The sequence below is a fragment of the Mesoplodon densirostris genome, chromosome 2 (assembly GCF_025265405.1).
Source record: "Mesoplodon densirostris isolate mMesDen1 chromosome 2, mMesDen1 primary haplotype, whole genome shotgun sequence".
Taxonomy (NCBI): domain Eukaryota; kingdom Metazoa; phylum Chordata; class Mammalia; order Artiodactyla; family Ziphiidae; genus Mesoplodon; species Mesoplodon densirostris.
Genome location: NC_082662.1, coordinates 75631850 through 75646039, shown reverse-complemented (window position 1 = coordinate 75646039; position 14190 = coordinate 75631850). Strand labels below are relative to the sequence as shown.

Sequence of the window (14190 nt, the reverse complement as noted above, 5' to 3'; positions counted from 1 at the left end):
AGTATATTTTTATCTACAGAATATATAAACCAACATGACCCCACTTGGTCTTTGGCTATCACTATTAATTGAAAACTCATGCCACTAAAATATATTTAATATATTGTCTTTTTATCTGAAAATTATATTGTTAAAATCTAATTTTTAAGTACTTTGCTAAGATTTTTTTTAATATTATTTATTTATTTATTTATTTATTTTTATTTTTTGGCTGCATTGGGTCTTCATTGCTGTGTGTGGGCTTTCTCTGGTCGCGGCGAGCGGGGGCTACTCTTTGTTGCAGTGCGCAGGCTTCTCATTTCAGTAGCTTCTCTTGTTGCAGAGTACAGGCTCTGGGCCCATACGCTTCAGTAGTTGTGGAACGTGGGCTCAGTAGTTGTGGCACGCAAGCTCTAGAGTGCAGGCTGAGTAGTTGTGGCACACGGACTTAGTTGCTCCGCGGCATGTGGGATCTTCCCAGACCCAGGGCTCGAACCCATGTCCCCTGCATTGGTAGGCAGATTCTTAACAACTGCGCCACCAGAGAAGCCTCTGCTAAGATTTTTAATAGAATTTTTAAACAGGCATTGTACATATGAGTATATTTCTTACATTTAACACTACAAATAAAACTAGGCTATTGTAGTTCATTTAATATACATGTTTATCTAGTATGTATATACTCCAACCTTTCTAGTTTAGTATCTATATTCACTTAATATATACATTTCCACCCTACCCTATCTTAGACACTTACTTGAAAGATTATACCCTAGACCCATTTCATTCTATCCTCTCTCTGGCAACCATCTATCTATCTTCTATCTTTTTAGCTCACTCACTTTAATATCTCAACTCCAACAATCTTCAGACCTTATCAAGGTCTCCAATTCTTTTCACTCTACTTCATATCCTTATATCCTTTTTCCTCCTTAAAAGCATAAATCCCGGGGCTTCCCTGGTGGCGCAGTGGTTGAGAGTCCGCCTGCCGATGCAGGGGACACGGGTTCGTGCCCCGGTCCGGGAAGATCCCACATGCCGCAGAGCAGCTAGGCCCGTGAGCCACGGCCGCTGAGCCTGCGCGTCCGGAGTCTGTGATCCACAACGGGAGAGGCCACAACAGTGAGAGGCCCGCGTACCACAAAAAAAAAAAAAAAAAAAAAAAAAAAAAAAAGCATAAATCCCAAGGCCAAGTATTATGATCACCTCCGTGCACACACTTTTAGCCACTTGCCCCTCTCTCATTTTAAGACTTTTTTATGTTTTTATGTTGTTACGTACTGATTTACTTACAGGCAGACCAAGTTTTCAAACGTGTTATATTCTAAAAGCTAAACTGCATTAAGTGTAGGTTACATTCTCTGCGTCATGACTGTAAGTAGCTATAATACAGCAAGAAGAGGAAAAAAAGAACACTTTCTCTTTTTTTTAAAATCCTGGCTTCAGGTTTTATCCAACAGATTTTAATTACCTGCCTAGCCACCGAAGGCAACTGAAATGGCCACGTGTACAGTAAGTCATAGGCCAGTTTACTTTAGGTGAGAGATGAAAAAGGGAAGAAAATGTAGTCAAAAAGCAAAACAGAAAGTTAAAGAAAAAGGGGTGCACATTGTTAAAACAAATGAGAAGACAGGTTGAATATAAAAAAAGAAGAATACACAATTGCATACGGTTCCTGGGAGAGCAAGAGAGGATGGGATCCAAAGTAATGGTAGAGGGATTGGCCTTGCAGAGAAAGATGTGTGATGTAGTGGGTTTTTAAAATATGCCAAAAATTCTTTGAACTCCTTCCATCAAAGGGTGGAATCTAATACACCTTCTTCAAATATGGACTCATCTCAGTGACTCACTTCTAACGAACAGAATGCAGAAGAAGTGACATTGCTTGACTTCTAAGGCTAGGTCATAAAAGGGGATACAGCTTCCACCTGGCTCTTCTCCCTCTCCCTTGGAACTCAACCACCATGTTATAAGAAAGCCCAATCCACATGTAAAGGCCACCTGTAGATATTCCAGCTGAAAATCCCAGCTAAGGTTCCAACCACCTACAGCCAGCACAACAAGGAGACATGTGAATGAGCAAGTCTTTAAGCGATTCTAGGCCTCAACCTTTGAGCTGAGTTAGTTGTTGTCAAACAGAGCAGAGATGAGATGTCCTTGTAGAACTCTGACTAAAGTGCACTTTCCTAAGCAAAATAAATGTTGTCATTGCTTTAAGACACTAAACGAGAGATGTGATTTAACAATAGATAAATGGAATAGACAACTCATCTACTATAACAGAATAACAAGATAAAGTTAAAATATAGGATATCTGGATGTTTGATATAAGAAGTTGAAGGGGGTCTTGTCTGATACCTTTTATTTTCTTTGCAAAATACGAGGCAAGATCATTGCTTAGAATGAGAGACATAATGGGGATTTCAGAAGTGTAAAGAAGAGAATGAAACAGAAATTGTAATGAATGGGAAACAGAGTTAATCAGAGAAATGTGGTTCAACTGTCAAGTCATGTTGACAGCCCATTTGAGATTGAATTTATAGTGCCCCTTCCATGTGGCTTTCTCCAGCAGTGCTTAGCTCCTGGCTGAAAGCACTAAGAAAGCGGAAGTTAAGTTTATCAACTGGACTTCCGTAAGGAAGGATGTGATAAAAAGAGAAAAGTGCAAAGGATTTCAGGGACCACGTAATCCAAACTGGTTAAGAAAAAATGAAGAAGCGAGAGGTTCTAATGAAGAATGATCATAATGGGAATATTTAAAAAGCAAACAATAAGGAGAGGACATTATAATCAGAGAATGACACGCCTACAATAGTGATTCTTGCGCAGTTAATGAGTATGACAAGGTTGCTGGTGAGACTGGCTATCTGAACTGAAGTGAAGGGGATAAGGATAATGTGGTCAAGGAATTGAGATGCAGTGGTAATGGATGAGTCATCATGCAGAAGTTAAAGCCATCAAGGATGAATACAGGGCTTACAGTATAGAGAAACTTTGTGACCCGAAGTTTTTGATGAATGAAAGTAAGTGAGCCAGAGATTGGTAAATGACAGCAACATAGACGAGGAACATGGTGATACAGCTGAATGGTATAGGTCTTGTCTTGGTCTGTTTATAAGCCACCCAGTCTGTTTACCAGACTGGGTGGCTTATAAATAAAAGAAATTTATTTCTCACAGTTCTGAAGGCTGGAAATTCAAGATCCGGTGCCGGCAGATTTGGTGTCTGGTACCAGCCCACTTCCTCATTGACAGCCGTATTCTCACTGTTAACCTCACAGCGGAAGGGGCAAGGGAGCTCTCAGCCTTTTTTATAATCCCATTCATGAGGCTCTGCCCTCATGACATAACCACCTCCCAAAGATCTCACCTTCAAATATCATCAACTTGGGAGTCAGGATTCAACATATGAATCTGGGGGATACACAAACATTCAGGCCTCAAATGAGGAGGGTTTTTTTAAGAGGTTGGGAGCATAACAGTTTTTCTTAATCTAATGTCTTCCTAACTGAAGCCTGAGACCAATCTCTCCCTACCAACTAAAAGTGATATAATTTTAACATACAAATGTCGAATAAACTACTATGTGCTAAGAAGAGAGGGAAAGAGGTACGCTCTTATCAAATAAATCAACTACTAGGCCCAAATAGTCAATATATTACAAAGAAAGTACCTGCTAACTGGGGAGGGGGGAGGGTAAACATTTCTAAAAGAAGCTTGAGTTTTTTGATCCATTTAATTATCCATAGTTTTAGCTTCCACTATGAGCTGGGAACTGTGTTTGGGGGATATCTACCTAAACAAGATAGATATTGTCTCTGCCCTTACATATCACAATGTGTAGTAGGAGAAACAGCTGGGAAATCAATGTTAGTATAAGTGCTAGAGTTACAGATGTAAATATCTCCAAAATGGACTCAAAACCAATTTCTATTTCAGTCAGTTACAGTCTATTTCCCAAGATGATCTCAGAAATTCTTATTCCCATATAAACCCCTATGTTGTACTTTCACCCTAGTATCAATCTCAGGCACCTGTGTATCATTGTACATTTTTATCATAAATATCTGAATGTATCTGTCTCCCAGCTTAAGGATAGGAACTAAGTCTTACATTTATTCTCATATTTGCATTTATGGACTAGCACAATGCCTGGTACAAGGTAGGCACTTACTAAGTACTGATTGAGAATAACTAAAGGATTGAATGAATGACAAACAAATGACTATTCTGTCTCTGCGTCATTCTTATCAGTTGAACTATAGCTTATTTAGTAACCTCACGACTACAGCCTAAAGAGAGATTCATATTCTTCCCCAGTTTAACCTTTCATGGCTTCTATACATCTAGGGAGCTGAGTTAGGACAGGATCCTAGCTGAGCTAGGATTGGAGGAGCTAAATTAGCAGAATTGGCTCTTAGAAAAGAAGCTAAGTAATATCCGTATAAACACTTTCTTTCAATTTTGTGGCTCACATACCACAATGGTCTGCTGATGCTATATGGTCTTCTACTTGAATAAGTGGAAATTGAATACTCATTAAGTAGAACCTTAAAATAATGAGATCTCAAGACAGTATCTTTGATTTTCTGAGTCGAAGTCCAGATGGAGAATACAGATTTTCCAAGGACTCATAGGTTTAGATTCAACAGTTGTTTTACTAGAAAACAAAAATTTCAGAAGTCATTGAAAAGTTAACATTATATGAATAGTAGGCAACAGGGAATACAACCTTAAACCATAGCCATAAAGCCTGGGACTTTATACCTGTAACAGCAAATCAGCTACAGATATGGCATTTACATTGGATTTTATAAGGCAGCCCTAATGTCAAATGTGCTACTGAATTATCCTTCACTGTGAATTGTCAATTAGTTCATTTCTCTCTTTAAAGGAGTCCCCCCCACTTTTTTTTTTCTGGCCACGCCACACAGTATGTGGGATCTTAGTTCCCTGACCAGGGATCAAACCCGTGCTCCCTGCAGTGGAAGCACAGAGTCTTAATCACTGGACCACCAGGGAAGTCCCAAGTAGTCCCAAATTTGATTCAGAAAATTCTCCACATAGATATAGAACATTACTGAATCTAACTTATATTATAACCAAAAAGTGAAAAACCAAATTGTTACTACAGGAAATACTCTATAATATACTTCCTACAAAATTCTCATGATTATGCATTTACTTATCTAAAGCTTCCACTAGACTATGAGCTACATGAAGACAAACTGTATCTCCTACACGCCCCCCATCCTGGAAATTAAAAAAAATGAATAGATGAATTATAATGGATTGAAATATAAAAATTTAAGCTATACCTCCATCTCTATTTAAGCAAGTTAAGTTATACCTCTATATCTATTTAAGCAACTTTTAAGCTATACCTCCATATCAGGGGAAATAATTTATTTTTTGCATTATGGTAGTAAACCTCAATATTAGCAAGAAAGAGGTCTACTAATACTGATGAGTCTTTTTGAAGCTGTAAGGGGCTGAAAGGGTTACAAAACCTATAAAAAGAGTAAAAGCGCATCAACACTTTCCAGCAATTTTTTTTTTTTTTTTTTTTTTTTTTTTTTTTTTTTCTTTTTGCGGTATGTGGGCCTCTCACTGTTGTGGCCTCTCCCGTTGCGGAGCACAGGCTCCGGACGCGCAGGCCCAGCGGCCATGGCTCACGGGCCCAGCCGCTCCGCGGCATATGGGATCCCCCCAGACCGGGGCACGAACCCGTATCCCCTGCATCGGCAGGCGGACTCTCAACCACTTGCGCCACCAGGGAGGCCCTCCAGCAATTTTTAAGTTGATAAAAATACTAGCTGAATTTGTAAGCACAAATGTTTTTACCTTTAAACATAAATAATAAGTTAAATATATTTATTCTCTAAGCCAAGTTTATGAAGGTTTCACTGTACTTCCTTTTATTTGCTCTACAACTAGCTTTTATAAGTTTTGAGGAATAGCCCATGAGTTCTAGTGTTTTAAATTTAGGTGAACAATGCCAGATTTTCTCTGTCTATACTATTTGGTTTATACACTTCAACTGTGTAGCCCTAATCTTTCTAGAATGAAGAGTTCTGGGGGTTTTTTGTTTGTTTGTTTGTTTTAAGTTTATCCTCATACAATAGACCTTCAATTCTCTTACTCCTATTAGCTGCCCTGATCTTAACTTTCTCCAGTTCTGCTATAAACAAAACATCATAACTACACATAATATGTTAAGGATTTTACACTGAGTAGACTGTTTTATGTTTTGTTTCTAATACACTCCCTTGATGACCAACATTTAAGTGGTCCCTTTACCTACAGCAGAACATGAAAATATCTTCAACGATCAATACAGTGATTCCAAAATTTGTTTCTTAGGCCAAAACTCAGAGGCTATCATTCTTTAAGTACAGATCAAAAATTTCCCCTAAATAAATTACCTTGTATTTGCTCACACTGAGGATCATTTGCCATTTCTCTACCCACATAATTCTGTAAGAATCTTCTATAATTTATTTGTCTTGCTACTTTTTAAATATACCTTCTTTCTTTTAATAAATATATGGGAATCACTGAATTATAAAGCTGGAAAAGGCCACAGCCTCTTTATCAAATTCATCCTTCTCAATTTTATAGTACAGATTGGAGGTATTAAAACACTTGTCTAAAGCAAACTAATGGAAAGAATTAGAAAAGAGAATTTAGATTTTTCTTATTCTAAGTTCATATTCCTACTATTAAGTCACACTTTAACTTTTTAATATCGATTTCAAAGAACGCTAAGGGAAGAATGTTGATATTTACTTAGTACAATATATGTTGGTACTATATTTTACATGTTTTTTCCACTATTCCACATGACTCTACAAAACTCAACAGCTTATAGGATTCTCACTTTAATTATAAAAGTAACTTATAAAAGTAACAATTTATCTGACTTTAAATTATTTTGTTTCTTTAAAAGTTATGCTGTTCTCATCAGTGCTTTGGCTTTTACTTTTTTCAAAACAAAGAAGCTAAACTTTTAGTGGCTATAGTTCTTAATTTATAGAAGTCATGTCAGATGTCATATATAGTTTTATAGCTTCTAAACAGCTGGCCTTAAAAGGGGAGCAAAATGAGGATGAAATTTGGAAAAGATCCTTTGACCATCCAAGGTCATTCTTTCCCCCACAGCTGGGAGAACTATAGGCAATCCACACATAAAACAGCCAATCAGAAATCATTTTTCAGAAATGCCATAGGCACCCTGAGTTCAATATGCCCCCCCAAATCTGTTCCTCCCCTTATATCCATTTCCTAACTCCATTACTGGCATTACAACCCAGCCACCAAGACACAGAAGCTAAAATCTTGGGAGTTATTCCCAATTCCTCCTTTTCCTCATTCCCAACATGCAATCAGTACAGTACAGTCTGCTTATTTTTAGTTTCCAAATTTCTCACATTTCAGATCCTTCCTGTATCCCTACCTCTACCACCTTGATTCAGACCCTCAAAGTCCCTCACTTGAGAGAGGGAGTCTTCTAATTGATCTTCCTGCCTCCAAACACTTCACTTGTTCCATGGTGACATCTTCACATTACCACCAAAGTAATCTCTCTAAAACCCAAATTTTATCATATCTTTCTCTTATTTCACAGTAGCTCCCTAATGTCCATGGGATAAAATTCAAACTCTTTTCATGGTCTCTGTCCATTTCTTCAGTCTCATCTTTCACTGTACAATCTCCCCTCTTCCCTACCACGAACCCCATCCTCTATCACTTAGTCATAATGGACAACTTACTTTCTTCCCTGAATATGTCATGCTGTTTCACCCCTCTGTATCTTTGCTCACTCTGTGTGCTCTCTCTACTCAGAACATAACTTCCTCCTGTGATCCTGCTGTTGAACATTTACGATTTTCAATGTTCAACTCAGGGCTCACCTCCTCTTTGCAGTCCTTTTTGAACTTCACCTCCCTCACCTCTGTGGAAATGACCATACTTTCTATTGGTTCCCCCAGTGAACTTTTACAAAAGCATTTGTAACAGTTTTTTGTTTGTTTGTTTGTTTTTTGTTTTTCATTAAGTTGTTGACATGTCTGTCTCCCCCTTCTGAAACACAGGTACTCTGGAGCAGATACTGTATCCTATTCAACCTTTATTCCCATAGACTTACATAAAGTCTGTCACATATTAGTAACTCAATATGTAGAATGAATGAATGAACAAATGAATAAAGAAAAGAACAATACAGGGACTCTTGAGGAATATTTTTTAAATTAAGATAAAATACTCAAAATAATATAGTACTGACCAAGGTATATTTACCTCCTATAAGTTCCACATTTTCCTATTTCACATAGGCTTTTTTTCCATTAAAAACCTAAGATTTATTCCCTTGAGGAAATGTGGACACATATGTGTACTAACATTTATTATCACATAGATATATAGATAATTTTATAAATTATACTAATTATTTTATTAATTTAATGGAATATCAAAATGACTTATGGTCAACTCCTTACTATCTGAAAGAATCTTAATAGCTATGCTGGCTTACCTGTATCTTTTCATCTGCTGCTTCTGCCACTCAGCCATGGCTTACTTCTCTAAACTGGCTTTCATGCCTCTAATTATCCTGCTGCTGGCAATGAAAATCAACAATCTGTTTATATCCTAAGTAGAGGACACTGACCAGGAGAATGGGAAAAATCGTTCCTGAGCAGGAGGGTAATTTTACACAGTAGACGATCTGCACTAAATGAATCAGAGAATCATGGAACTGTATGAGATAATATGTATTTATCATCCAAATAGTGTGGCTGTTTATTTTCACTTTTTTTTCTTTACTTTTTAACCTAAGGAAGACTACTCCAAAATTCTTCTGCCAATCTATTAAAATGGAATAAATATCTGTTGCTGATTTTCTTTTAAAAAATATGATAATTGAAAAGTTTAAAGACATAAGATATGAGATCACTGTGAACCTGTTCCTAATCAACATTTAAATCTATAAAAATTTTCAATAAAAATGTATTCACTGGGATTCAGTATTAAAAACTAATAAATTCTAATTGTAGTAGAGTCCAATAAGGAAATTAACTTTGTACCTAACTTTACAGATTATACACAAATTACTAAGCTATAATAATCTGTTCACTAGGTGTACAAATGCTTATTCAGAGGAAATACTGAAGAAATAAGTTAATTTCTAGTATGAAAAAAGACAAATACAGCATTTTGTTCATCTGTACAAACTTGTGAGGATCCACAAATTACCAAGATGATGGAAAGATGGGTTGGTGTTTTTATTACATGTAAAGACAGCTATGCTCTAAACGTGTGGTGTCCAATACACCAAACACTAACCTGCCACATGTAGGTTAAAAATTCAGTTTCTCAGTTGCCCAGGTTACATTTCAAGTGCTCAATAGCTGCATGTAGCTAGTGGCTACCACATGAGACAATATAAACATTTCCATCACAGCAGCAAGTCTGATTGGATAGTGCTATTGTAAACCATGGTAAAATACAAATTTCCAAATACTTTTAAAATGGCAATATAAGTTCAAAAGTAATTTTTCAATTGGCTATTTCACAGAAAGTGAAAGTATACATTTACAAATGAGAAAAAAAGAATTAAACACAAATATTAATGAATGCTTTAAGTATATAAAATTAATTTTCTATGGCTTAATTTGAAATTATACCACATTGAATCTGAAAAGACTTTCAAGGTAATTTAATCCTTCATCCTCAATTTACAGAAATTGAATGTAGAAGACAGTACAAGGAAAAATTAACTCTTTCATTTAAGATATCTACTATATCCAAATGAAGACACTATTGAAAACCACCAAAATTTTCTATAATAACAAACTGATTAAAATGAAGTATAAGCTATTCTGTGTATCTTAGAATCAGATTTTCCATTGGATACAGAGGCTGTTTGCACAGTGGTTAGGATTTCAGGTTCCGGGGTTAACCTACCTAAGTTCAAACGTTACTCCCTGACTTACTAGCTGTGCAACCTAAGACAAGTCATTTAAGCTCTCTGAGCCTCCTTTTTCTCATCTATAAAATGGAGAAATAACTAAACTATATCATACAGTTGGAAAGATTAAGTGAAATTATGCATGCAAAGTACTTAGAGAAACTGGCACATAGTAAGCCTTTAAAAAAATGCTAGTTTTTATGAAACTTGCATTTTGGTTGAAACTACTCTATTGGTGACTTTTTTTAACTTCCATTCACCTTCAAAAGTTCTTAAGACAGAGAGACTCTGGAAAACATTCAAAAATCATTATATGAACACTGGCTTACAGGTGGCTCTACCACTTGCAGTCATGGGAGAATCTGCATCCAAATCTCTACCAACACTTTACCCATAAGTCTCAACACCTTGGCGCTAAGAGTGTAACATAAAGCTCCCAAGCAACATGTGGTGGGGGGGTAGAGGAAATCTAATGTTTGTTTGTTTTTTAATGAAATAAACAAACAAAAAACCCCTCCTAGGCTAAAATAGGTGGCATCTGTTTTTATGTTGGGGACTGTGAGTAAAGTAAAAAGTGGGAGATAGGATAAGTAAAACAACTTTGAATGACAAGTTTAAAATTTCTCAGAGAATTGTATGCTCACTTATTTTTCTAAAATTTATACTTCTGCATATTAACTGAAGTTTAAATAACTACAGTCAGATTTTGAGACACATATTTTTTACTAGAGTAATTTTTTTTTAAATACACAGAACAGGTATGTAAAAGTAACAGTTGCTCTTTCATTAAGTTTTAAGACATATCAATACAATTTCCTAGTTCACTACAGTAGAATAATAGGTACCCAACTTAATGTGATCTCCAGAAACTGTGGAGTTGAAAATGAAATCTCCCCAGCTTTCAAGTCTTACCCCAGAAAATGTTTTCTTCTAAGTGTAGGGGGATAAATTTCAATAGAGTACAACATAAGCACCAGATGGTCAAAGCTAACTAAGACCGTTCTCAAATATTTTTATGCCCAGCTTCATTCTTCTGGAATATTTTTAGAACTAAGCTCCAGAGTCACCTGTATGAGGCATGGGCCAAACCTCAAATCCTAACTGGCCTGATATTTTTATATCTTCATTTCAAATCAAACATTTTCCTATTGGTAGTTTTCAGAGTTTTAAGTTCATTTTCCATAATGTTAGCACTTGTCATATTTTACTTTTCAGTTAACTTTTATATGTACATTTTCTCTCTCACACTAGATAGTAAAAGTTCTTGAGCTTTTACTTACAGAGTATCCAAATGAAACTAATACACTTTGTAGATATTTTGAAAATATTCATATTAATTGATTATTTAGTGATACAGTATGGAGTCAGGGCATCAAATTCTATTCCTTACTCTGATATCACGAATAGCATGATCTCAGCTCCAGCTTATTCAGAGGTCAGGCACTTTGGCTTTGAAATGGAATGATTACACAGGCTGATCTCTAGAATCACTTATATTTCTAAAAGTTTATGCTTTTATATATCAGCTGAAGTTTAAATAACTACATTCAAATTTTGAAAGGTATATATTTTCAAAAGTAATTTTTAAAAACTATACAGAACAGTTAGGTATATAATGGTAAAAGTTGTTCTTTCATTAAGTATTAAGATATATTGATAACATTTCTTTGTTCACCACAGTAGAACAGCAGCAACATGCACCTGATAACATTGCTCCAAATGAAATTACAAACTGATCAACATGTGACACTTGCAATGACTCTCCCAATGAGACATAGCTTGCTATTTTCTTTTATCACTTCACAACATTTATTCAAACTACTATAATGACCTTCAGTTTCCATAAATAAACTTATATAAAAAGCTGGCTAACATACTTAAGAACTAGGCTATCACTAACAGTTAAAGCTTAGGAAAGAACTTACTCATAGGAATAATTTCAAGATATTTTGATAAACATCTAAAGTTTCCTTTCTGTTTCCTATAAATATTCCAAGAGTATCCCATAGCTACGAGCTTCAAATTAATACTGTCTAGGGGAGAATTAGTTTGGTAACTTAATAATGGAAATATATAAATCACAAAAGAGTCTACTATCATTGTTAAAAATATAAACACTGTACAGGCCAGCACTTGTTGATAAAAATCACTGAAATGATTCCATTACCAAGCACACTCTTTGTAATACAATTAGCACATGTTTTATCTTTAGCTTTAAATTAAAAAGGAAAATGATGAAAGGCACAAGTAATTCTTTACTTTCCGCATTTTTAATACTTTTTGTACAGTTAGTTACTACATTTGTGCAATTAAAGAAAAAAAAACACTAAAATTCTACCTCTATATTGGCTTTTTAAAATCTCCATATCACATATTAAACTTTTCTGGAGCTCCTGAAAATTAACACCAAAACTTTATTGGTGAAACACAAACCACATAATCTGATCTAACTATTCACATTAAACAAAATGAATGACTAGATCTTTCCCAATCGATTCTGCTTTACTGATACCGACAAAAGCTATTTCCTTCATGCTAAATTACGAAATTAACCTAAAACATAGTAAAAACATAGAAGCATTAAAAGATACTATTTACACAAACTGGAATAAATTCATCAGGCATTCCCTCAAGTGCTGAGATGTTACTCGCGGTCACACAACGAATACTATTTGTTTTCTGTTCATCCTGAATTATCAAATCTGAGTTGAACCTGGCAAAGGCAAAAACCATCCAGATTGACTGACGGATTGACTGATAGATAAATAAATAAATAAATAAAACCATACAGCCATACAGAAATTCATCACTTTTTACTGTTTGGTGTAAAGTGTAGAGTGCCTGCACTTTCAGCTCTCAGAAGAAATCCACCGTATTCTGGAAGCACTTCAATTCAGAGGGACCTTTAAGTTTTACAGACATTGTAGCAAATTCTTGCATGTCTCAAGAAAAGGCAAACCTGCCTTGCTTTTTTTCTCTAATGGGAAAAGTTTTTGTCTACTCTTACTATATTTTCCACTCCTAATCTGAAAAGATGGAGGATCTCTAAAACGTAGTTGCCCACTTAGGATTAACCTCACCTGCGGAGGACCAGACCCGCAGCCCCTCACCTGATGATAAGGTTGGGATGGACCCAAGTGATGGAGGGAAAAGAGCCAACTCTTCTCACAACACTACCTGTGGCTCCCAAAGAGGGGGCCCGCGTTTTTTTTTGGGGGGGGGGGAGCGAGGGCTGGGATGGTCCAAGAGACTTCTTTATCCGGACCATATTTGGGGTTAGTATCTAAGCATGGGAGACCCCCCCACCCCCGCGCGCGCGCTCTAGTGAAAGACGGAATTGCAGGGACCGCTCTCCTCCCTCACCCTCTCCATCCGGCCCTCGGCACTCAGCCCTCGCGCCGGAGCTGGGGGGAGGGGGTGGAAGAGGAAGGCAGCGGGTCCCCCAGGGTCCCCTCGAGTGGCTCCCGGAGGCCGCTGCGAGGCCTGGACCATGTCAGCGACCTCCGGGCTCCGACCCGGAGGGGCGCTCGGTGCCCCGTTCCGGCCCGCCCGGCGGGCCCCCAGACCCAGCCCTTGACTCACCGCTCTCCACCTCGCTGCCTTTCTTGGCGGTCGCCGCGTTCCCCATGACTGAGACGATGAAAGGAAGGGGTCAGGGAGGGGAAGGGGAGCCGGGGCCGTCCCCGCCGCTCCACAGGCTGAGGCAACTCCTGCTTCTGCACCGGTCAGAGCGGTCAGTGCTCTCGGCGCTGGCGCCCGGAGTGCGGGCGGGAAGACTGGGCCGGTTCTGAGGCCAAGGCTTCAGCAAACTCCTCAGCCCCGGCGGCAGCAACGGTGGCGTCGGCGGCGGCTGCGGCGGGCAGACACTCCCCCTTCCCCCGCCCCGCCCCCCCCTGCGCGCCCCCCGGCAGCCGCGCGCCGGGGCCCCGACCCTGTCCCTTTTCACCAGCGGGCGCGCGCGCCGGAAGTGACGTGCCGGCCGGGTACAAGGGCGGCGGGCTGAGCGGGGCCGAGCCGAGGGCAGCGGACTCGGGTAACCTCGGCTGGCACCTCAGCGGCCCACCGAGCCGGGACGTGGTGGCCCGGGCTTGCTCTCGGATGCCCATCCTCGAGATCTGGGAGGCGGCGTGGGGACCGTTAGCTTTGAGGAACCCGTCGTCTCTCAGCCTGGCGTCCCCCACGCCCGGGAGGTCGGACGCGAGGGGAGCCCCCTGGTTCGCGCCACTGGGCTTTGCGGACTGGTCA

At 38.5% G+C, this 14190-nt stretch overlaps 1 protein-coding gene across 1 annotated transcript in view; it reads right to left on the bottom strand.

Annotated features, from left to right (window-relative positions):
- Positions 1–13817, bottom strand: part of PRKACB (protein kinase cAMP-activated catalytic subunit beta) — a 144068-nt gene extending 130251 nt beyond the window's left edge. The window contains exon 1 of the mRNA XM_060090022.1: positions 13528–13817. Within this exon, the coding sequence (XP_059946005.1) occupies positions 13528–13573 (46 nt within the window). The 5' untranslated portion in view covers positions 13574–13817. The remainder of the gene's footprint in view (positions 1–13527) is intronic.
- Positions 13818–14190: the final 373 nt, after the last annotated feature.